Source organism: Pongo pygmaeus, chromosome 12, assembly GCF_028885625.2.
Source record: "Pongo pygmaeus isolate AG05252 chromosome 12, NHGRI_mPonPyg2-v2.0_pri, whole genome shotgun sequence".
Taxonomy (NCBI): Eukaryota; Metazoa; Chordata; class Mammalia; order Primates; family Hominidae; genus Pongo; species Pongo pygmaeus.
Genome location: NC_072385.2, coordinates 113,118,130 through 113,144,060, shown reverse-complemented (window position 1 = coordinate 113,144,060; position 25,931 = coordinate 113,118,130). Strand labels below are relative to the sequence as shown.

The window sequence follows — 25,931 nt, the reverse complement described above, 5'->3', positions numbered from 1 at the left end:
TATAATATAATATAATATAATATAATATACATAATATAATATAATACATAGTCACAATAATAAAAGCACTGAATATTGACCTAACAAAAAACTGCAATATTCCCATACTAGGAAAATAGATGGAGAAGGAGGGGTATATGATTGTGTATGGAGAAGGGAAAGTATAAGAAAGCTAATCTTTTTCTTCCATGGAGGAAGACAACAGATAATATCTAATATTAAAAACTCAGGAGAATTGCTTGAACCCGGGAGGCGGAGGTTGCAGTGAGCTGAGATCACACCACTGCACTCCAACCTAAGCGACAGAGAGAGACTCCATCTCAAAACAAAACAAAAGACAACTCAAGAAGAAGAAATATAAGTATTTCATTTAGAAATGAGTAAAGGCCAGGCATGGTGGCTCATGCCTATAATCCCAGCACTTTGGGAGGCTGGGGTGGGCAGATACTTGAGGCCAGGAGTTTGACACATGCCTGGCCAACATTGTGAAGCCCTGTCTCTACTAAAACTACAAAAATTAACCAGGCATGGTGGCAGACACCTGTAATCCCAGCTACTCATGAGGCTGATACAGGAGAATCTCTTGAACCCAGAAGGTGGAGGGTTGCAGTGAGCTGAGATCGTACCACTGCACTCCAGTCTGGGCAAGAGAGTGAGACTCTGTCTAAAAAAAAAAAAAAAAAAAGAATGTGGAGTAAATATCACAGGAGTATACCAGTGTTAAAAGTGGTTGCCTCTGAGAACATCTGTTGGAACTAGAAAAGCCGATTTTTTGGTTATTATTTATTTTTTTAAAGATATTGATATTTATGTTATATATTCATGGGGTACATGTGATATTTCGTTACCTGTATAGAATGTGTAATGATTATGTCAGGGTGTTTCAGTACATTCACTTTGAGTATTTATCATTTCTATGTGTTGAGAAAAATCCAAGGCCTCTCTTCTAGCTACTTTATACCAATACAATACACTACTGTTAACTATAGTCAGTCTACTCTGCTGACTATGCCAATTCTATTGGTATAAATAAGTTCCAACAATAGAACTTACACCTTTCATCTAACTTGCATGTTTGTACCTGTTTACCTCCCTCTTCATCCATCCTCCCAGCCCTGCACCCTTCCCAGCCTCTAGTATCTATCATTCTATTCTCTGCCTTTATGAGATCAATTTTAGGAAAGTTGACTTTAAAGATCATTTAAGCTTTTTTTTTCCTCCTAATGAAGCCAAAAAATATATTCTGCAGCCAAAAGAAAAGAAGCTAAAGAATATTCTGGAAAAGAATAAAAATGAACAAGTTCCAAAAAACATGTAAAAGTATCATAAAACTGCATTTATTAAAAAACATGAAGAACACATGAAGAGGTGAAAAACACGGAAAGAGACTCCCGGCCACAGGCTAATCTACTTTACGATACAGTTAGCATTGCAAGCCAGTAGGAGAAAGGCAGATTATATAATAAATGGTTGTGGACCATGTAATAAGCCATCCAAAGGAGAGGGAGAAGAAAAGTAGATCCCTTCCTCAGTGCCTGCCCTTAAAATCTAGATGCATCAACTTAAAGATCACAGATGAAATTGTAAAAATACTAGAAGACATGGCAGAATTGTTTTATAATCTTGGAGTAGGAAAGCCCTCTCTAAGAAACTCATAAAACCCTGAAGTCTTAAAGGAAGAGACTTAGCATTTTGGCCACATAACAATGATACTTTCTATACAACCAAATAAACATTGTAAATGATGTCAAAAGACAAACCAGGAAAGATTCTTGTCATGTATGACAGATATAACACAATTTTACAGTTGTGTAAGAATCAACTGAAAATCAATAAGGAAAACACTGAAAACACAATTGAAAAATGGGCAAGGGTTTCAAACTGGCAATTTACAGAATAAGAATAAACATGTATGTTCAAACTCACAATTTAAAATGCATTTTGAATACCTGCAATCGCTCAAGCATCTGTCCCTAATTCTATCGACAATGATCTAGCAAAAGTTACAAGTGACTCAGCTGCCAAATATCAGAATAAATATTCTAATTTTAAATTTTAATTTTATTTTTTTTATTTTTTTAAGTATTTTTTTGAGACGGAGTCTTGCTCTGCCTCCCAGGCTGGAGTACGGTGGTGTGATCTGGGCTCACTGCAACCTCTGCCTCCCAGGTTCAATCAATTCTCCTGCCTCAGCCTCCCGAGTAGCTGGGACTACAGGCATGTGCCACCACGCCCGGCTAATTTTTCGTTTTTTAGTAGAGATGGGGTTTCACCATGTTAGCCAGGATGGTCTTGATCTCCTGACCTCGTGATCCACCCACCTCAGCCTCCCAAAGTACTGGGATTACAGGTGTGAGCCATCGCGCCTGGCCAAATATTCTATAATAAACATACAATCATGTTGAAATGAGGCAGAAAAAGTTTAGAAAACTGGCAAAAATATTGATGAAGTTTTAAATATTAAGAAATGCTTTCAAAACCACATTACAAAACTGCATATATAGTATATACTTCCAACTGTGACACAAACACACACACAACAGACAACATAATGTAAATACATAGAAGAAAAACACAAAATCCAGCCGTCAAAATATTAAGGGTGGTTGTTAACAATGGGTCAAGCGATTTTAATTCCTTCTCCAAGGTTTTCTATATTTACCAAATTCTCTATACTTTAAAATCAGACATAGTTATGAGTATCTACAAAAAGTCTTATCCAGACTTTTATACTCACCAGGAATAATGAAAATAAGCAGCTTAGGCCTTTTGACACTTTGATCATTAAAGAGGTCAGTCCAGGGCCCACATTTTAGAACCTGGGTTTCGGCTCCACCACACAAAATGAATTCCTCATGCACAGGAATTTCTTCCTTGAGTTCTGAGTCCATTTCTAAATAAGAGGAGAAAAGTAGTATGAAGAATCAGTAAAATGTAAAACCTTGAGCCAAAGACAAAATTCAAGAATAAAAAAGGGCAAATTTCAATATACCAAGAAGGAAATGCCACAAGGACATCTGGGAAACTATAACACTATTCAGTGATGCTGGATTATACGATCGCAAGACAAGTAAAACAAACCACGAGAGTACTTAGAAAGGAGGAGACATATCCTTGGCAAAATGAAAGACTATAGAGGGGTGTCAGTCAAAACCGTAACTTCCACAAATTCCCTCTGCTGGAATTCTCTTTTAGCTCTGTGCATTACCATGAGACAGGTTCCCCTACCTTCACCTGGTGAGAAAGTGCAGAGGTTCTGGCTTGCCCTTGCATTCACCCCATAGAAGAGTAAGAGGGACAATGAACTCCCTATGGTCTCTTATTTCCTCATATTACTCTTCTCTTGTCCCAAATTCTATGTGTGTGTGTATGTATGAATATGTGTATATACATATACATACATATCCATACATACAATATACATATATATTTACATATATATGTAAATATATATATATATTTTGTTTGTTTGTTTGTTTTTGAGATGGAGTCTCCCTCTGTTGCCCATGCTGGAGTTCAGTGGCATGATCTTGGCTCACTGCAAACTCTGCCTCCCAGGTTCAAGCAATTCTCCTGCCTCAGCCTCCTGAGTAGCAGGGACTACAGGCATGTACCACCACACCTGGCTAATTTTTGCATTTTTAGTAGAGATGGGGTTTTGCCATGCTGGCCAGGCTGGTCTCGAACCCCTGATCTCAGATAATCCACCCACCTCGGCCTCCCAAAGTGCTGGGATTACAGGCATGAGCCATCACATCCAGCCCCAATAAGCATATTTTATGTATTAAAGCACTACATTAAATTATGAAATGGATAGGTGGAAAAAAACCCAAGATATACTATCATGAACCATTTCCTGAGTAGTTATGTGCAAAAATGTAGGCCCCAATTATTTCTATCACTCCTCCACCTCTGCCTCTGCCTTCCTTATCTATTGACAGCACCAAATCTCAAACCTTCATTGGTCTTTCTGTCTTTCTCTTCCCCTCTCCTCCACTCACTCAAAGCACTCCAGAGTTAAGATTCAAAGGGCCCTTCTAGCTTATTCTCCTCTTACCACTTTACATCAGCCTTGCACTTTAGTCTTCTTGTCCTTGAATTTCCCTAGTGCCCCTATGCTTTTCTGCTTCTATAACTTTGCTCATATTTAATTCTCCAACCATATTTAATCCCATAACTGCACTTTGTACAGCTATCAGTTTATTACCTCTCTACTCCAAATTCATCCTTCGTTTTCTTATCTGGAAAAGTGGATCTGGGCCTTTAAAACATTTTTCGTTTGCCAGTATGACATGGTGTCAAGCTCTGTCAATAGAGTGCACTGGAAAGGGAAGGAAGGAGTTTTCTCAGCAGGTTTCTGGAGAGCTTATATTTTACTCCTCCACTGTTCCACTGCTGTGAGATTTCTCTATTGCAGTGGTTCACAACTAGAGACAATTTGCCCTTGGAGGACATATGGCAATATTTGGAGATATTTTCCATTGTCACAACTTGGGGAACTACTGGGATACAGTGAATAGAGGCCAAGGATACTGCTAACTATCCTATAATACACAGGACAGCTCCCCACAACAAGTAATTATCCAGCCCTGAAGGTCAATAATGCCAAGGCTGAAAAACAACACTGCTCTAGTACTAGGTGCCTATAGGGGAAAGCTTTCTCCAGCATCTGGCTAGCTGCTGTGTGCTTTCTTTCTCCAGCTCTCTACTCAGGCAGCAGCAGCACTATAGCCAGGAGCCCCAGACAAGGTGGCTACTCCCCAGCCCCTCTCCTCAAACCATATGCACTGGCTGGGCCAGCCAGCCACCTGACCTTTGTTCCACACAGCAGCTTGGTATATTGCCCTGCCCCAAGCTGTACACAGCAGTGCTCTAGATTGCTACACAGGGAGGCCTCTCCAACTTGCAATTCAGTGGTATCTAAAGTGGTGCTCCAACTCCTTCTACTAACTAGCCAACCTCAACTCACTTGCACCCCAAGGGTTGTTACTGTGGTCCTGCAGCACTGCCCTGATTCCCTCTGCATGCTCTCCTACCAGTCTTAACTCACCTGCTGACACTGTGATTGTGCACCAGCGTTGGCTCAGAAAACCCAGCAAATTTCTCTACCATCCAATGGGCTATAGCTACGAGGTCTGAGCCTCATTTCAATTCCGTCCTTTGTTGGGTACTTTTCCTCAGCCCTAGGGTACCTTTTGGAATTCTCCTTATAGAGTGACTTCATAGTTTTTCTTCTATCATACCCTAATAATTCTTTACGTTAAACTAACAATTTTAGTTACTATGTGGCTTCTGTTTTCTGGTTTGATCCAGACTGATATATCTCTCATGTGTCTGTGCAAATTTTTCTTCATAAATCTTTCCCTCATTATACACAGCTCAAATTCTACTTGTTACATGAAGCCTTCCTTGAGCACCCCAGGTAAACAAAGGAAATCACCTCTTCCTCTAAACTCACAGCATCTGTCTTTATTATAAGGTGGCAGTGGTAAAGGCACACAGCTAAGCTTCACCGGGTAAAATTTGTCATGTCATGCCACACTTTCCCACAGCACCACAGACAAGCAACTGATGCAAGGGCTATGTGGCCCTGCCCAGATTGAACATCCTAAGGCAAATGCAATGCTGGCTAGGTTGTAGTGAAATGGGAAATTCCACACATTGATGGTAATAATAAAAATGGCTTTGCAAAGCAATCTGGCAGCATGGATCAATACTCATAAAAGGTATAAACTTTGATTCAGTCATTCAATTCTGAAAAAAACCTAAAATATTTTAAGACTGATGCATGGAATGCTAATTATAACAGTGAAAAGCTGAAAAAGCTAAATGGTCATTGATAGATGAATGCTTAATTATGATAACCCATTATCAGACACTAAAAAATTATATATATGACTCGATATTAAGGAATAATTAAATAAATTATAACTTAATATAATGATCAAATATTATGTTCCATCAAAACTGCTCTGCTAAGTTGGTTATAATTTATGCATTTCTTTTCTAACATTTCTAAAATTTCACTTCTCTAGCCTGATGTTACATCGCCTCTTCCATTCTCTGTTTATTCCTTTATTGTTTATTCTGTCAATTTAGTGAATTTAGGAAGAAATAAACATATTTATTCTAACCTCTATGTTTAACCAAAAGTACAAAACTGATTCTCTTAAGAATACTTAGAAAAATGAAAAATCCCCACTTAGAAAGTGGAGACCACTGTCCATTAAAAATATATGGACTAAATAAAGTATCACTTCATCTTTTCTTATGGACTGATTTTTTACTTCACTAATAAATGCCACTGTAGCCCAATCTCCAAAACTATCACAAACTACAGTATGTTTATATAAGTTCTGACCTTTATAATGTGTTAGAAACAATATTAGATTTAGCAGTAAACACTGTATTAAATTAGAGCACTGACTGAGAAGACACTGGCCAAACTGAATACTTTCACCAGAAGAGAATTTAAAGTTATTAACTATAAAGTTGTTAAATATATTCAAATAATAAATATTAATACTTAACTTCAAGTAAATGACATCGTGAGGGCTTGATTAGCCACAAAATTAGTGAGGATTCAAGTAGATATGAAAATCAAGCTCAATCTATAAACATTGGAAAACAAAAAAATACAACTCTAACACCTCAAATAAAATACAGCTGAGAAACATGGAATTAAAATGGTGGCTAGCTGCTGTGTAGCTTCCCCTGTAGGCACCTAATTCCATGTATTTACAAAACATCTTTTATTTTACTTCACTCTCATATTTCTGAATCTCACACACCCATGTAAAAGCAGCAATGGAAAATCTGAGGCACAAGAATTAAAACTCTTCCTTACCTAAGAATCCAAGGTAGTTCAGTTCTGCAAATAAGTGTCAGATTAACAAAGGAGAGTATGTTGTAATTATATACTGGTAAAGGATAACGGCACGACTTCAGCCTCAGCCCATAAGCATTCTTTTAATCAAGTTTCGTAAGCTGCAAGACTTGTGCTGGATAAAAACCAAGCGTGGATACAATTTGTACAACTTAGGCAAGCCTATTGTTTTAAATATAGGTTTTAATTTGCTTAATGGGCTTCTCATTTTATTTAGTAAGAGGGTTTTTTCCAATTAAATCTCATACAAACCTAGATAATTTGACTAGTAGAAATTTTAGAGGTTCAAATTTATAATATTTGTTATAGTATTTATAATACAAACATATAAAGTCATGGGCTGATTTATTTATAAGTTTAAATATATACTTAATATACATTAAGTGATTCTATGTAGTTAAATACTTATAATATTTATTTATTATAAAGTTAGCCATTGAGAACAGTAAGACTGTACTAATAAATAAAATATTTGAAAGTGGAGTTATAAATAATACATCTTAATCAGCTTCAGCAAACAGTAAAATGTCTGCATTTTACTTTGGCTACTGGTAAGAATACTGCTTTATTCATGTAAGAACTGTAGATGATAACAATTTTTTTAAAGTTTGTGTTGCAATGTCCAAATAGTTTTCAATAAAATGTCCAGACAGTCTTTCAATAAAACTTGAAAAAGAGATAATAAGATGGTTTTCTTTCAAAGTTAAAGTACCAACAATATCTAATCACAACTTACATTATTTATTACATATGTAAGATGAACAGGAAGCTTCTAAAACTTCCTCAAATGCCAAAAACTTTATACCTAATATTATCAAATGTGGACAACTTTGTGGACTATGTTATTGTCCCACAATGCCACACAGCAGAACTTGCTCAAATGCCAAAAACTTTAAACTTAATAATATTAAATGTGGGCAATTTTGTGGACTCTGTTATTGCGCCACACTGACACAGAGCAGAGCATATACTTGCATGTGTCTGAACCTTCATTAGTGCTATTCCTAGGCACTAGTATTAAACCTACTTGGAAAATATATGGTGACTGGTCAAGTGCAGGTTTGACTTTTAAAGGCCCAGGGCAGAAATACAAAATTTTTAATTGGTTTCAGAAGTTTTACTTTAGTCATTTTTAAAAACTGGCCTAGAAGCCAACATAAACATGCTGGTGATCTGTATATCCCAAATAATCTTCCATTGAGAACAATTAGAAAAGCCAGAAAAACTTTTTAAAAATCTGTTAAAAAAATCCGTAACCACTGAAAGAATTTACAAGACTGTATAACAAATTAATAAAATATAGAAAATAATTAATATAGAAATAAGCAGAAAGCAGAGAAGCAATAGAGAATAGAAAATACGACACAAAATGTATGAAATGCAGATAAAGATATGAATGCAGGAAAATTCAAAGTTTTGAAATGCATATATTAGAAAACAAGGCTGCAAATAAAGGACTTAACCGTTTGGCCTAAGCAATTAGAAAAAAAAAAATGAATCCAAATGAAGAAAATAGAAAAAAGATAATAATGAAGAGTAGATATTAATGAAATAGGATAAAAAGTTTACATTACAGAGGATTAGCAAACCCAAAAGTTTTTACTTTGAAAACACCTATAAATAAGTAAACCCTTGACTTCTCAAGAAAAGAGATGGCACAATCAATCAATATCAGAAGTGAAAAAAGGATATCACTCCAGATTCCATAGACATCAAAAAATGATAAACAAATATTATGAAGAAACATATGCCAATAAACTTGACATGGGCAAATTCCAAAACAAACAAACAAACAAACAAAACAAACAAAACAAAATAAACAGATACAAAAAGAAAAAAGACTAGAAGACTCTTAATAGACTTATATTTTAAGACCAAATTCTTGGTCCAGATGAAATTAACACCTAAGGAAGGAATAATACCAATTTTACATACAGTTGTCCAGAGAATAGAAAAAGAAGGACACCTCACAACTCATTTTATGCAATCAGCAATTCTTTGTAATTTTTAGTTTAAAATGTACATTATAATTAAGGTTGAGATAGATACAAAAACTATTCAAAATATTAGCAGACCAAATCTAGTGCTATACAAAAGGGTAATAGATGACAACTAAATTGTGTATACACCAGAAATGAAAAGTTGTTTAAATATTCAAAATTTAATCAGTTTAAGTTACCACATTAACAGAGTAAAGAAAACTTATATAATCATCTCAATTGATACAGAAAATATTTCATAAAATCCAATAGTCATGAAAAAATTCTTAACAAGTGAGAAATAAAGAAATATTTTATAAAATATAAATATGAAATACATATTTTTTCATAAATTACAAGTATTAAAAATCTTCAGTAAATGTTTACTAAGGGTAAAATATTGAAACCCTCTCTGAGTTTGGGATCAAGATATGGAGGTCTGCTATCAACACTTCTATACTTGAGGACTCAGCCAATGCAATAAGAAACCAAAAAAAGATATAAATGTATTTAGGTTGGATAGGAAGAAAGTGTGATTATTCACAAACATGATGACATACATAGAAAATGCAAGAAAAAAACCCTTACATATACTATTTGAATTAATAAGTGAATGCAACATGGTCATTAGCTAAAAGGTCAATATATGAAAATCAAATATATTTCTACATACCAGCAGCAAACAATTTGAAAATAAAACTTAAAAGAGACCACTTATAACAGCATCAAAAAAATCAAATACTTAGGAATAAATCTAACAAATGATGTGCAAGACCTCTACACAGAAAGCTACATGGTTTGCTGGATATTACTGAGAGAAATTAAATAACGAGGGGACAAACCATATTCGTGAACTGGAAGACTCACTAGTATAAACTCCAAATTAATTCTTAGATTTGTAAAATTCCAATCCAAATCAGGTTTTTTCCCTTTCCTTTTTTTAAAAATGGAAATTATTAAGCTAATTCTAATATGTATGTGGAAGTGTAAAAAGTCAAGAATAACAAGACAAGGCTGGGCGCGGTGGCTCACGCCTTTAATCCCAGCACTTTGGGAGGCCGAGGCGGGTGGATCACGAGGTCAGAAGATAGAGACCATCCTGGCTAACATGGTGAAACCCCGTCTCCACTAAAAATACAAAAAATTAGCCGGGCGTGGTGGCAGGCGTCTGTAGTCCCAGCTACTCAGGAGGCTGAGGCAGGAGAATCACTTGAACCCGGGAGGTGGAACTTGTAGTGAGCGGAGATCGTGCCACTGCACTCCAGCCTGCACGACAGAGGGAGACTCCGTAAAAGAATAGCCAAGACAAGTTTGAAGAACAACCACAAAGTTGGAGGACTTTACCCTATATCCAGGTTTAATAAAAATATACCATTATTAAAGACAAAATAGACAAAACAGTGGACAAGAACAGGGAATCCAGAAACAAATCCAAACATATATCTTCATGATTTATGACAATGGTGTTCTTGCAGAGGAGTAAGGAAAAGAAGGTCTTTCAAATAAATGATGCTGGTTCAACTGGATATCCATGTGGAAAATAAATGAATCTTGACTCCTTTCTCACACCACAGACAAAATATAGTACTAGGTATATTATAGATCTAAATGTGAAACGTGAACAATAAAGCTTCCAAAAGATAACATTGGAACATACCTCTATGAGCTTAGGGTGGCCAAAGGTTTCTTAAACAAGGTAATATTAAACATAAGCCATAAAGGAAAAGACCACCAGGTGTGGTGGCTCACACCTGTAATCCCAGCACTTTAGGAGGCCAAGGCCGGTGGATCAGAAGATCAGGAGATCAAGACCATCCTGGCCAACATCATGAAACCCCATCTCTACTAAAAATACAAAAAAAAAAAAAAAAAAAATTAGCCGGGCTTGGTGGTGCGTGCCTGTAATCCCAGCTACTTAGGAGGCTGAGGCAGAAGAATTACTTGAACCAGGGAGTCGGAGGTTGCAGTGAGCCGAGATTGCGCCACTGCACTCCAGCCTGGTGGCAGAGTGAGAGTTCATCTCAAAAAAAAAAAAAAAAAGGAAAAGACTTTCAAATTCCATCCTCCATTAGAATTAAGAACTTGTATTTAGCAAAAGACACTATTAAGACAGTCAGAAGGCAAGTCACCGAGTGGGAGAACACTATACATATATACACACACATATATACACATATGTATAGTATTCTGAAAACGAGCCTGTTGTTGGGAAATGTATATATACATATAGGATATAAAATACAGATTTTTCTCCCAACATGCATATATCCAGAATTTACAAAGAACTTTTACAAATCAGTAAGAGACAACTCAATAGAAAAATGATATTTGAACAGGCACTTCACAAAAGAGACTATCAGCGAATAAACATAAGGGCTTTCTAGAAGAGTAAAAGAATACTGATACAGAAACTATAAATAAAATACCATTCAGGGAGGAGACTGATTTGCTGGATATGTATAGACCAATACCGAAGCTGTCCTGCTGTTCACTATGAAGGCCTTGAATGGCAAGCTAAAAAATTAGAAAACCAGAAATTCCACAAACAGGTTTTCCAAGGAACATGTATCACAAGCTACCAGTTACCATACTTAAGAAAATAAAGTATTCTCAGGAAACATTGGGTGTTCCAGTTACTCTTGCTATCTAAAATATTACTCTAAAACTTAGTGGCTTAAGACAACCATTTACTATGCTTACGGATTCTGTGGGTCACGAATTCAGAAAGGGCACAACAAAGATAGCCTATCTCTGATACAAAGTCTGGGGCCTTAGCTAAGAAAACTCAACAACTGGGTGTGATCTGATCACTGGAGGCAGGAGTCATCTGGAAGTATCTTTGTTCATATGCCTGGTGACTGATGCTGTTGTCACATAGGCTGTTGGCCTGGAACACCTGCATGTGCCTTCTCCATTTGGCCAGCCAATATGGGCTACTTAAGCTTCTTCAGAAAATGGTGGCTGGGTTCCAAGAGCAAATGTCTCAAGAGTACCAGATTAAAGTTGTATCACCTTTTATGACCTACCCTCAAAAGTCACATAGCATCATTTCCATGTTAGACAGAAGCCCATCAGTATTCAAAGACAGCATGTTCTTTGTACAATATGACTTTGACATTTCTACTGAGAGGGGTCAGTAGAAGAAGTGTCAAAGTCATATTATAAAAAGAACATGTGGTATGGGAGTTACTATTGTGGCCATCTTTGGAAAACACAATCTGCAAAGTTAAGTTAAACACAAAGGCACATAAGCTTTACTTCTGAGGAACTTTTTCAAAGCACACTGATAAGAACTGAGAATGCTGAAGAAGGGGACATAGTATACAACAGGGGTCCACAATCCGTGGGCCATGGACTGGAACTGGTTAGGAACCGGGCCACATGGCAGGAGATAAGCAGCAAGCAAGCATTACTGCCTGAGCTCCGCCTCATGTTAGATCAGTGGAGGCATTAAATTCTCACAGGAACGCAAACCCTATTGTGAACTGTGCATGCGAAGGATCTAGGTTGTGTGCTCCTTATGAGAACCTAATGCCCAATGATCTGAGATGGAACAGTTTCATCCCAAAACCATCACCCCCACTCCCCACCATTTGTGGAAAAATTGTCTTCCACAAAAGGGGTCCCTGGTGCCAAAAAGGTATTCAACCTTCTTTTTTTTTTTGAGACGGAGTCCCCCTCTCTCGCCCAGGCTGGAATGCAGTGGCGCAATCTCGGCTCACTGCAAGCTCTGCCTCCCGGGTTCACGCCATTCTTCTGCCTCAGCCTCCCGAGTAGCTGGGACTACAGGCGCCCGCCACCACGCCTGGCTAATTTTTTTTGTATTTTTAGTAGAGATGGGGTTTCACCGTGTTAGCCAGGATGTTCTCTATCTTCTGACCTCGTGATCGGCCCATCTCAGCCACCCAAAGTGCTGGGATTACAGGCGTGAGCCACCGTGCCCGGCCTCAACCTTCTAAAAACTGATTTGACTATATTTCATTAACGGTGATCCTACTAATCTCTCTCATTAATACCTCATCTCCTTCCTCAAAACAGTTTGGGAAGATGTTGGAGGAAAGAGAATCTGGTGGATTTAAAAGGCAGAGGGACTGGATTAACTGGATTAAACTAGGTTTTTTTTTGAGATGAGTCTTGCTCTGTCACCCAGGCTGGAGTGCAGTGGCGCGATCTTGGCTCAAAGCAAGCTCTGCCCCCCGGGTTCACGCCATTCTCCTGCCTCAGCCTCCCGAGTAGCTGGGACAACCGGCGCCTGCCACCACGCCCGACTAATTTTTTTATTTTTAGTAGAGACAGGGTTTCACTGTGTTAGCCAGGACGGTCTCGATCTCCTGACCTCATGATCCACTCGTCTCGGCCTCCCAAAGTGCTGGGATTACAGGCGTGAGCCACCGCACCTGGCCTAAACTAGTTCCTTTAAGAGGACTATGAAAGACAGAAAAAACACAAGATTACACTAGAGTTTGGAAGCTATCAAAATAATCCTGTTTAGATTATTTCAAAATAATCCTGTTTAGATTATTTCAAAATAATCCTGTTTAGATTATTTTGGTAACAATCAAAGAAATGTAGGTAAAAGTGGGAATGAAAAAGGAGTGAATGAGAGTCTGGGTAATGATACGGAGAACCAGGGAAGGGAAAGGGGCAGAGATGACAGATTTTGATGCCAAAGATGAGGGGAATGAAAGCGCTCCTCACATACATATAGGGGAAATGTAAAAGAAGGGAAGTTAGTGGGAAGAAAGGAAGCTGGGATTAGTTACAAATGTAGTTTAAGTTTCAAGAAAATAAGGAACAAGGCCAGAAGACAATGTGAGCCACAGAACTAAAGCTCAAGAGAGAACAAAGTAGACATACAGTTTCTCCAGCTGCTTCTTAAAGAAATTCTCTATTTTGGCTTCTATACCACCTCCCAGTCCTCAGTGGGAACCTTTTCCTCTCCTATTCCCTGTCCCCAAAGTTTCTGCCCTGGATTCCCTTCTCTATATGCTCTCCCTTGGCGATTACATCCACTTCGAGAATTAGCCAAGTGAGAGAATCCTTTATATCTACTTCTCAAGTTCCTGTCAAGTTTTTCCAGCTATTGAGCATTTTCATCTGGGTGCCTCATTGATGCATAAAACTTTTGCATAGCAAATATCAAAATCATCTTGTTTTAAAAATCAACCCTATAAACCCTACATCATAACTTCTCTGCTGCCATATATAGAACTAATATTCTCCCAGTCACCCTAATTCAAAAGCTTCTTTGGCAACCCCTGCTATATTTTGGGAGCAATATCCATAGGAAAGGAAAAAAGATATCAGCAAAATAAAAAGGAACAATTAGAAACAGTCATTAAGTAAGACATGTAAAGTAATGTAAGCCAGTGAGGAGTGTTTCAAGAAAGTGGCAGGATGGTGATAAAGTTTTAAAAATAGATATTAACAAATGTCCAAGAACATAAGAACCAAGGCAACAGTAAGAACTAATAACTGAGAGTGCTTTCTGTACGCCAGGTACTGTGCTAAGCACTCAACAGATGCCACCTAAATTTAATCCTGATGACAACCCTATGAGATGGGTACTATTATTTCATCCTCCCACCCCAAGAAAATATGTGAGAAAATTGATTGAAAGACATTAAGCAATTTGCCTAAGTCACACAGCTAGTAAGTTGTAAAGTGGCAGTCAGAATTTGAACCCAGAAATGTCTGAAAGATTCCAGAGCTCATGTTCTTTATTTTTAAAATTCCACTTATATGCATATATATAATTTCACTTATATGGATAAATGAGATATAATGCATGCTGTGATTTTTCTAAACAATTTTTTAACCTTTTGCATCATGCCTCCACTCTACCTCTCCTCCTTACCATCCATCTGTCTCCCAAACCCATGTTATTAACTTAGTATAGTCTTCCCTATTCTTCCATAATTATACACAAATACATGTTAAGCATTTATGTATTTTTTCATTAGTGAGTTGCCAATGTTTGACAAATAGTAGCATATTATATATACTTCTATGCATTTTGCTTTCATACTTAATAACATATGGATATCCTGCCAAGTCAAAGAGTTTATATAAGTAATTCATTTTTAATGGTTCCATAATGTGGATATACCATAATTTATATGACCATCTCCCTGTTGCCAAGCACTCAATTAGTTCCCAGTTTTTTCAGAACAATGCTGCAATAAGTACTCTTAAATACCTATGTTTTCACATACATTCATATCTACCAGTGCTTTTGTTTTTATAGGCCAGATTGCCGAGTGTGAAATTACTGGTTGAATTTTAATAGATGTTGCCAGATTATTCTCAAAAAAAGAATGTAATTCTTTTAGCGATGTAGAATGGTATCTTCCCTCTACAACCCTATCATCACTAAGTGATACCACTCTTTGTAAGTCTTACAGTCTTTGGATATAAAATACCTTACTCTTTAATTTGCATTTCATTGACTACAAATGTGTTTAAGCATTTTTTCATGTTTGTTAGCTTTTTAGACTATCTTTTCTGTAAATTGTCTCTTCATATCATTTGCCTAGGTTCCAAGTGAGTTATCTTTTTCTTATCAGTCTGTAAGAAAACTTTGTATAATGCAGATACTAACTCTTTTCTGGGTTTCCATATTTTACATATTGTTTCCCAGATGTTTATTTTACTTTTTATTAATCTCTACTTCTAAACCTTTAATCCATTACATAAGGATCCAACTTTATTTTCTTTCAGATGGAAAGCTATTTGTGTTAATACCACTGTAATCAGAAACCATCTTTTCCCCCACTAAATTAACATATATTATTTTTCATGCATTAACTTTTCATACCTACTGAGAAAGAGCTTTTTAATCACAATGTTATACTGTCAGTGAGCCTGACAATGGGTGGGGGGTGATCCGTGGTTTATTTTTAATTATATCGTAGGGATAGGAATCAAACTGATAAACCTCAGCAGTCAATATAACCTAAATCTCAAGTATGGCCACTGAAAGTTACCTGTTCTACTTAATTTTTGTTTTTTCTTAGATTTACCTAATTTGTCATCTATGTAAAATCTTCAGTATTCTTCAAGGGAAATGAAGGAAAGGAGAAAGAATTTTTTGTTTTTTTATTTATTTTTATTATTATTTTTGAGAAAGGATCTCACTTTGTCACCCAGGCTGGAATATAGGGGCACAATCTTGGCTCACTGCAGCCTCAACCTTCTGGGCTCAAGTGATCCTCCAGCCTCCACCCCACAAGTAGCTGAGACTATAGGCACACACCACCATGCCTGGCTAACTTTTTGTATTTTTGGTAGAGAAGGGGTTTCACCATGTTGCCTAGGCTGGAAGAAATAGCTTTTTAAATCTGAAACTATATGACAACTTTAAAAGTTTTAGTGAAGTAAATATAAATTTTTCATTTCATCTTCATTCCTGGTTCCTTTTCTCTAATTTCAAAATTCCTCCTTCACCTGTCAGTGAGATACTACAGACAATTTTCAATTTTCCAAGGCCTAAATTCTCTTCTCCATTTCCTTCCCCATTTCCCTTTTATTAGGGCCTGTAACAAGGAATCACCTGAGACAAAAAGAGAAAAAAATTATATATGTTCATGCTTCATCTGCTAATTACAGAGATAACTTTGCAGAGAAGGTTTAAAATCTTGAGTAACATTAGTTCATATATACAAATAACCTAAAACTGTTATTAGTTTTTCCAAGAAATTCCATGTATATTGAAAGTAGCTCTCCTTGAAGGATGAAATGTTTTAAAAAGTAAGAACCAAAAATAATTATAAAATTGAAAAAATACTAATTAAAATGAAAAACTTGCTGGATGGGCTCAATAGTAGAGTGGAATTGACAGAGAACAGAATCAGTGAACTTGAAAACAGATCAACAGAATTTACTCAGTCTGAACAGAGAAAAACAGACAAAGAAACAAGAAGGGCATCAGGGACTTCTAGGACGATAACAAATGACCTAACATTCATCCAATCAGAGTTTTAGAGGAAGAGAAGAAAGTATGGCACTGAAAAAAATAATCAAAGATATAATAGCTGAAAACTTCTCAATTTGACAAAAGACATAAATCTACAGAGTCAAGAAGCTGAGAAAACCCTAAGTAGGAAAAAATAAAAATACAAGACACATCATAAGTCAAAGTTTAGAAAACTAAAAACAAAGAAAAAAATCTCAAAAGCAGCCAGAGAGAAATGGCACATTACCTTTAAGGGGAACAATAATTTGAATGCCATCAGATTTCTCATCAGAAATTATGGAAGCCAGAAAGAAATGGCACATTTTTCAAATGTTAAAGTAAAAGAACTGTCAAGGCCAAATTCCATATAGGACAAAACCACCCTTCGGGAACAAAGGGGAACAACATTCTCAGATGATGGAAACTAATTTGTCACTAACAGACATATCTTTAGGAAGTTCTCCTAAAAAAAGTTCCTCAAAGAAAAAGGAAATGATGTATCGATAAGGTTTAATTTGAGTAAAGGAAGAACACTGGAACGGGTAATAGTCGTGGTAAATATAAAATGAACTATTCTTCATCTCATGAATTTCTTAAATCATATTTGATAGTTGAAGTAAACGTTATAACAATATTTGATGTGGTGTTCAAGGTGTATAGAGTAAATACAAATATTAAATTTTAAAAAGGGAAAAAGAAAAAGGACCTACATGGAAGAAAGGTCTCTAAACTTCAATTGGCAAAAGGCAATAAAAGTATCCCTTGTGATAAGTTGTTACATCTATTGTTATACCCAAAGCACACTAAAAAAGGTTAACTAAGCCAGATACTCAAAAACACTATAAACACATCAAATAGAATTCTGAAAATATTCAAGCAACCTACAGAAAGACCAGAAAAGAGGAACAGATATGAAAAACAGGAAATAAACAGAAAACAAATAATAAAATGGCTGGCTTAAGCCCTAACATAGCAATTACTTTTAAGTGTAAATGATATAGCTATACTAGTTAAAAGACAGAGATTGGCAGAGTAGTTTCTTTTTTAAAAGACCCAAGCATATAGTGTCTATAAGAAATTCACTAAAACATAATGACATTGGTAGGCTGAAAACAGAAGTATGGAAAAGATATGCCATGCTAACCATTTTTTTTAAGTAGTGATGGCTACACTACCATCAGATAAAGTAGACTTCAGAGCAAAGAAAATTATTGTACAAAGATACAAGGATTAATTCATCAAGAAAACATCTTAAATGTATATGCACCAAACAACAGATATTTAACATGAAGCCAAAACCAACAGAGCTAAAAGGAAAAACAGAGACATTCATAATTATAGTTGGGATCTTCAGCAACAAAAATAACTATTAGACGATCAAGAAGACACAGAAGAACAGAACACCATCAGTGAACAGGACATAACTGACATGTATAGAACGCTGCAACCAATAATAGCAGAATACACATTCTTTACAAGCATACATGGAACATCCACCAAGATACACCATACCCTCAGTCATAAAACCAACTTAAAAATTAAAAATTATACAGCTTATGTTTTCTGATCATTGTGGAAAAAAACTAGAAATCAACAACAGAAAAACAACAGGTAAATCACCAAACACTTGGAAACTAAATGACACACTCCCAAATATTTTCATGGGTCAAGCAAATTTCTAAGGAAAAATTTAAAATATATAGAACTGGATAGAAATGAAAACACAAGACAGCAAAATTTGTGAGATGCAACTAAAGCAATGCCAAGAGGGAAATTATAGCAATAAATGCTTACATTAGAAACAAAGAAAGACCTTAAACTAATAATCACAGCACTAGACAAGAAGCAAAATAAACCTAAAGTGAGAAGGAAGAAAATAATAAATATAAGAGCAGAAATCAATGACATTAAAAATAGAAAAATAGACAAAGATGAAATAAAGAGCAAGTTCTTTGAAAAAGGTCACTATAACCAGCAAATCACCACTGAAAAAGAGAAAATGACACAAATTACTAATACAGTAGCAATAATGAAACAAGGGTTATCACTAAAAACCATGTAGAATACTATTACTCTACCAAAGCCTGACAAAGGCAGTACAAAACAAACAAGCAAAAAACTACAACACATCTCTCATACCTATACCTTAACCTATCATACATCTCTACCTATATCTTAACAAAATATTAGCAAATAGAATATGGAAATATATAATTATATACTATAACCAAGTGAGATTTATACCAGTTATGTTCAACATTTTAAAATCAATGTAACTCACCATATCAACAAGCTAAAGAAGTATTAATTCACTAAACATACACTTACCATATGATTTAGCAATTGTACCCTTGGGCATTTATCCCAAAGGGGGAAAAATGTATGTTCACTCAAAAACCTTCACACGAAAGTTCATAGAAGCTCTATTTATAATAGTGTAACCCAAATGTTCTTCAATGAATGAATGGTTAAACAAACTGTAGCATAGCCATCCCATGGAATACTACTCAGCAATAAATAAAGAAATGCATGATAGATACACACAATTTGGATGGATCTCAAAAAGTTACATATGGTATGAGTCCATCTACACAATATCCTTGAAATGATAAAATTATAGAGATAGAGCAGTGGTTGCCACCGGTTAGGGATAGGGCTGGGACAAGATAGTTTGACTATAAGGAGGCAGCATAAGGGAGCCTTGTGGTGATGGAATAATTCTTTATCTTGATTATGGTAGTTATAAGAAGCTACACACAGACCTGTGTACACACACAAATGAGTCCTTATAAAGTTGGTGAAATGGAAATATACTCTGTGAATTGTATCAATGTCAATTTCCCAGTTTTAATATTGTACCACAGTTATCCAAGATGTTAGCATCGAGGGAGGCTGGCTGAAGGGTACACAAGGACTTCCCTGTAAAGTTTTTGGCAACTTCCTCTGAATATGTAATTCTCTCAAAACAAAAAGGTTTTTAAAAAAGTTAATAATAATTATATATGTATTTAATTGCAATTGGTATAATAAGTGGTATGAAAGGGGAAAATCGGGAATCTTAGCACATAGCCCTATATAAACTTGAAAACATACAGGTGAAAGTCAACATATAAACAGATAATGCATAAACAGAATTTTTTTTATGCTTCTGCTGTAACTATGGGTATCCATCTCATCTTTCTCCAGAATAACATGTAAGAACAAGTAATTGTTTTCTATATCCTAACTTGATCACCATCTAGCCCCTTGCAATAAAACTACTGCTTTTTTTTTTTTTGCTTCTTTTCATTTGCAAATTATATTCTCTTCCCTTCTCACCAGACCTTAAGGAGACCTAAAAAGCAGGCAATTAATAGAACAAGAAATTGAAGGTCAAAGATGTTTACATTTTTTGTTCAAGGACATAAGCATTTAAATGGCAAAATAAATTCTACAGTCTTCTGATACCTATTCCAATATTTCTCAGTCACATATTACCTTGAAATATTATATAACACTAAAGAATCCAAAAAACAAACTGCAAAATACTGTAGCAGAAAGTCCAAGTGGTAACGAGTATATGTTACACCAAGATTCTGTGTAGTTGTCTTTGCTCCTGCTTGATGTGGTTGCGAGATGAGCAATTTCACAATTCTTTTTTTAATGACTTTTACATTTCACCTACTTTTGCTATATTTGCTATCTGAATGACCGCACACTAACCCCAGTGAGATTCTTCTTAAATCTGTGCAAGTGGGCCAGAAAATCAAGCTTAAATGATGAAGATAAAATCTATGACTACTGCTGAGGACATATTAAAAACTAAAGCACACACTACACTCAAGATGAACTTGCTGAATTATCTTTACTGGAAAAAGGCAATTTGTTTTGCACAACTCCTTTGCAACTGTGACATCAAACTTTCTTGTAATTACACACACAAATTTTTTTTTAATGTGCCAGAGAGTAGCTTTCAGCTTCTGGACATCAATTAATGCCAAGAATTTCACAAGTGTACAAACTACTTACCTCTATTAAATACACACATTAGAAATAATATACTAATGTCCCTTTGATTGAGGTATACTTAAAGTGACTTCAGAATTAAATGCTTAATCTTAAATACATTACGGTAATACTACAAGGGAGAAAATGCTGAAAGTAGAGCAACATTTTAACAAAGAAAAAAGTCCTCCCAAATCAATAAACATAATCCAGCATGTATACAGAAGCAAAGACAAAAACCACATGATTATCTCAATAGATGCAGAAAAGGCCTTCGACAAGATTCAACAGGTCTTCATGCTAAAAACTCTCAATAAATTAGATATTGATGGGACATATCCCAAAATAATAAGAGCTATTTATGACAAACCCACAGCCAATATCCCACTGAATGGGCAAAAACTGGAAGCATTCCCTTTGAAAACTGGCACAAGACAGGGATGCCCTCTCTCACCACTCCCATTCAACATAGTGTTGGAAGTTCTGGCCAGGGCAATCAGGCAGCAGAAAGAAATAAAGGGTATTCAATTAGGAAAAGAGGAAGTCAAATTGTCCCTGTTTGCAGATGACATGATTGTATATTCAGAAAACCCCATCATCTCAGCCCAAAATCTCCTTAAGCTGATAAGCAACTTCAGCAAAGTCTCAGGATATAAAATCAATGTGCAAAAATCACAAGCATTCTTATACACCAATAACAGACAAACAGAGAGCCAAATCATGAGTGAACTCCCATTCACAATTGCTTCAAAGAGAATAAAATACCTAGGAATTCAACTTACAAGGGATGTGAAGGACCTCTTCAAGGAGAACTACAAACCATAGCTCAACGAAATAAAAGAGGACACAAACAAATGGAAGAACATTCCATGCTCATGGATAGGAAGAATCAATATTGTGAAAATGGCGATACTGCCCAAGGTAATTTATAGATTCAATGCCATCCCCATCAAGCTGCCAATGACTTTCTTCACAGAATTGGAAAAAACTACTTTAAAGTTCATATGGAACCAAAAAAGAGCCCGCATTGCCAAGTCAATCCTAAGCCAAAAGAACAAAGCTGGAGGCATCACACTACCTGACTTCAAACTATACTACAAGGCTACAGTAACCAAAACAGCATGGTACTGGTACCAAAACAGAGATATAGATCAATGGAACAGAACAGAGCCCTTAACGCCACATATCTACAACTATCTGATCTTTGACAAACCCGAGAAAAACAAGCAATGGGGAAAGGATTCCCTATTTAATAAATGGTGCTGGGAAAACTGGCTAGCCATATGTAGAAAGCTGAAACTGGATCCCTTCCTTACACCTTATACAAAAATTAATTCAAGATGGATTAAAGACTTAAACGTTAGACCTAAAACCATAAAAACCCTAGAAGAAAACCTAGGCAATACCATTCAGGACATAGGCATGGGCAAGGACTTCATGTCTAAAACATCAAAAGCAATGGCAACAAAAGCCAAAATTGACAAATGGGATCTAATTTAACTAAAGAGCTTCTGCACAGCAAAAGAAACTACCATCAGAGTGAACAGGCAGCCTACCGAATGGGAGAAAATTTTCGCAACCTACTCATCTGACAAAGGGCTAATATCCAGAATCTACAAAGAACTCAAACAAATTTACAAGAAAAAAACAAACAACCCCCTCAACAAGTGGGTGAAGGATATGAACAGACACTTCTCAAAAGAAGACATTTGTGCAGCCAACAGACACATGAAAAAATGCTCATCATCACTGGCCATCAGAGAAATGCAAATCAAAACTACAATGAGACATCATCTCACAGCAGTTAGAATGGTGATCATTAAAAAGTCAGGAAACAACAGGTGCTGGAGAGGATGTGGAGAAATAGGAACACTTTTACACTGTTGGTGGGACTGTAAACTAGTTCAACCATTGTGGAAGACAGTGCGGCGATTCCTCAGGAATCTAGAACTAGAAATACCATTTGACCCAGCCATCCCATTACTGGGTATATACCCAAAGGAATATAAATCATGCTGCTATAAAGATACATGCACATGTATGTTTATTGCAGCACTACTCACAATAGCAAAGACTTGGAACCACCCAAATGTCCAACAATGATAGACTGGATTAAGAAAATGTGGCACATATACACCATGGGATAATATGCAGCCATAAAAAAGGATGAGTTCATGTCCTTTGTAGGGACATGGATGAAGCTGGAAACCATCATCCTCAGCAAACTATTGCAAGGACAAAAAACCAAACACCGCATGTTCTCACTCATAGGTGGGAATTGAACAATGAGAACACTTGGACACAGGAAGGGGAAGATCACACACCTCGGCCTGTTGTGGGGTGGGGGGAGGGGGGAGGGATAGCATTAGGAGATATACCTAATGTAAATGACGAGTTAATGGGTGCAGCACACCAACATGGCACATGTAGACATATGTAACAAACCTGCACGTTGTGCATATGTACCCTAGAACTTAAAGTATAATTTAAAAAAAGAAAGAAAAAAGTCCTCCAGTCTGAAGGCATTAAGTTATCAAAAAGCAAAATATTAAGATATAAAATTTTAGATGGGCACCCATTGTGTTGCCTTGATTGTCCCCTAGAATGCTACATGCTGGAAAGAGGGGCCTTAGCAGGTTTCCAAGTCTTTAACCTTTAGGTAGAAAAATGGGGAAACACACAAGAGGCACTCCTATGTATAGTTTCAGAAAGAAGTTTAATTAAAAAACAGCTTTTGAGAATAAACATTCTGGAGATGCTTCTAAATCATCTGGGTTTCTTTTGGTTGTCTCTCTTTCTCCATACAGATTTGTTCTTTCAACTAAAGGACTATCAAGTCTTTTTTTTTTTTGATATGGAGTTTCACTCTGTCGCCCAGGCTAGAGTGCAGTGGCACCATCTCGGCTCACTGCAAGCTCCACCTCCCGGGTTCACGCCATTCTCCTGCCTCAGCCCCCCGAGTAGCTGGGACTACAGGCGCCCGCCACCACGCCCGGCTAATTTATTTATTTATTTTTGTATTTTTAGTAGAGATGGTGTTTCACCGTGTTAGCCAGGATGGTCTCGATCTCCTGACCTCGTGATCTGCCCGTCTCGGGGTCCCAAAGTGCTGGGATTACAGGCGTGAGCCACCGCGCCAAACCAGGACTATCAACTCTTGTGTTTGGTACACAGGACACAAAGCAGGTGTCCAGTAACTACTTGCGAGGGAAGACACGAATTAACCAAGGAATAAAGTGTTCCAATCTGCATCCTGTCTTGCGTGGGGAACAAAACCAAACTAAGACCCAAGGGTGAGAGTTTACGGTTAAGCTCTTCAGCGTGAATAAAAGGCGGCGTGAGCACTAAACGCCGGGGGCAAAGAACACTCCCGGCCCAGAGTTTAACCCCTCCTAGCCAGTTCTTCCCGGCCAGTTGCCCAACTTTTTGGCCTCTACTCCTCCGCGGGGGCACCATAAGACTCCCTACAGGTGGGCTGCACTTAGGGGTTCAAATGCTGCATTCCCGCGCTCGGGTGAGCGACTGCCTGGCCTGCAGGTCAAGGGACTCGCAAGCCAAGCGGCTCCGAACTCGCGAGCTGTCGGAACAGTATTATTTTCGCTGCTACGGGCCATCTGGCCCAGGGCAACAGGGGCTCTGAGAAGAACCATAGAGAAGAAGGGGCGCCAGATCCCGCTTGCCTGCCCACCCGTCCTGCCTTTGGGCAGTCACCCTGAGCTCGGCAAGCTGTACCTCACCTGTCCACCTGGAAGCCTGCTGGCTCTCCCTGAGAGTCCTGGGAAGGCGGCACGAGACCGGAAGTGCCCCTTTCAGGTGACGTCACAGTACCGCGCCGGAGCTGATCCGCAAAGCCGATGTCAGCCGGGCGCGCGGCGCACAGCAGGTTGGGAGATTTCTGACTCTGGAAATCACTGGCTTGGAGCCGGTGGTCCAGATTCAGAGAGACCTCTTGGAGTGTGTCGGGGTTTTCCTTTCTTTTTGATTTGAATTTTATCCGCCTTTTATTTTCTGTCATCCTTGATGTGCTTCTGGCTTCCCTTTCCTTCTCTCTCATTTGTTCCATCTCTGCCCCTCTTTTCTCCCTCTTCCCATTTCCTTCTTTCTGCATTACTAGTTGCATATCTTCCCCACATACACAGGAAAGTTGATTCTAATTTGATCATGTTCATAAGCATGATCAATAAAGTATTTTTTAATTAAGGTGTTGCCAACTTTAAGAAAATTCAGAGAATAATATTAAGTATAGAGTTTATTTGGGCTCAGTGCTTGAGAATGGCCACTCAGGAGCTTAGATTCAAGTTGCCTTGAATATACACTCCAATTAGCAGCAGTCAGAGTAGGTTTTTAAGGAAAGAAGAGGAGGCAGATCTTAACTTGTTTACTAAGAATTTATATTTAAAAAACTTAAGCTACTGACTGGCTATGCTTTCTTCCTTGTATCACAAATTCCAGGAACGTAAAGATAATGGGTGAGGCAGCTAATAAAGAACAAAATGCCTTTAACAATTGCCCTTAGGCGTGGGAAGGCGTGGCCGAAGCCAGTATTCACTTCTGTCCGGGTCTAATAAACTTTGCATACCTCACATAGCTCAGACAGCTCTGAGCTATTTTTCTTTTCTTAGTATGTACTTTTTTTAGACTTAATACTGTTGTACACAATAATCTACAGTACAGTGTAAATATAAATTTTATATGCACTGGGAAACCAAAAAAATTGTGTGAACTGCTTTATTGTGATGTTTGCTTTATTGTGGTAGTATGGAACTGAACCCCCAATATCTTCAAAGTGTGCTTGGATTCAAAAAAGAGGTTTACTTAGCTATGGTTCTGCACATTGGAAAGCTCAAGGGGCATAGTGTGAGCATCTGCTCATGTTCTGGTTAGAGTTTTTTGTGCAGTGTCACAACATGGTAGAAGGTCAAAGGGGAAGCTGATACATGTGAAAACGGACCAAACAGGAGGTGGAAAACAACCCACTCTCTCAGGGACTCTCTCTTTTCCAATCTCTCAAGAGCTGTTGTCAAACCAAACTGGAGTCTAATAGCCTGTGCAGCAAGACCAAACACTGACATCAGGATTATAGTGAAAGAAAGTGAGGCATTTATTGTAGGGTCCCAAGCAAGGAGAA

General features: G+C 37.3%; 1 protein-coding gene across 3 annotated transcripts in view; it reads right to left on the bottom strand.

The window, feature by feature from the left end:
* Positions 1-24,637, bottom strand: part of LDAH (lipid droplet associated hydrolase) — a 137,770-nt gene extending 113,133 nt beyond the window's left edge. For 2 of the 3 annotated variants that reach the window (XR_008500610.2, XR_008500609.2), the window contains exons 1-2: positions 24,541-24,612; positions 2,738-2,893 (exon numbers count right to left, since the gene is read on the bottom strand). Coding sequence is in view for 1 of the 3 variants with exons in the window: in XM_054475515.2 (XP_054331490.1) it covers positions 2,738-2,891 (154 nt within the window). In the remaining 2 variants the exon portion in view is untranslated. Of the gene's footprint in view, positions 1-2,737; positions 2,894-24,540 lie in introns of all 3 variants that reach the window. The other variant, XM_054475515.2, reaches the window with a different exon arrangement.
* Positions 24,638-25,931: the final 1,294 nt, after the last annotated feature.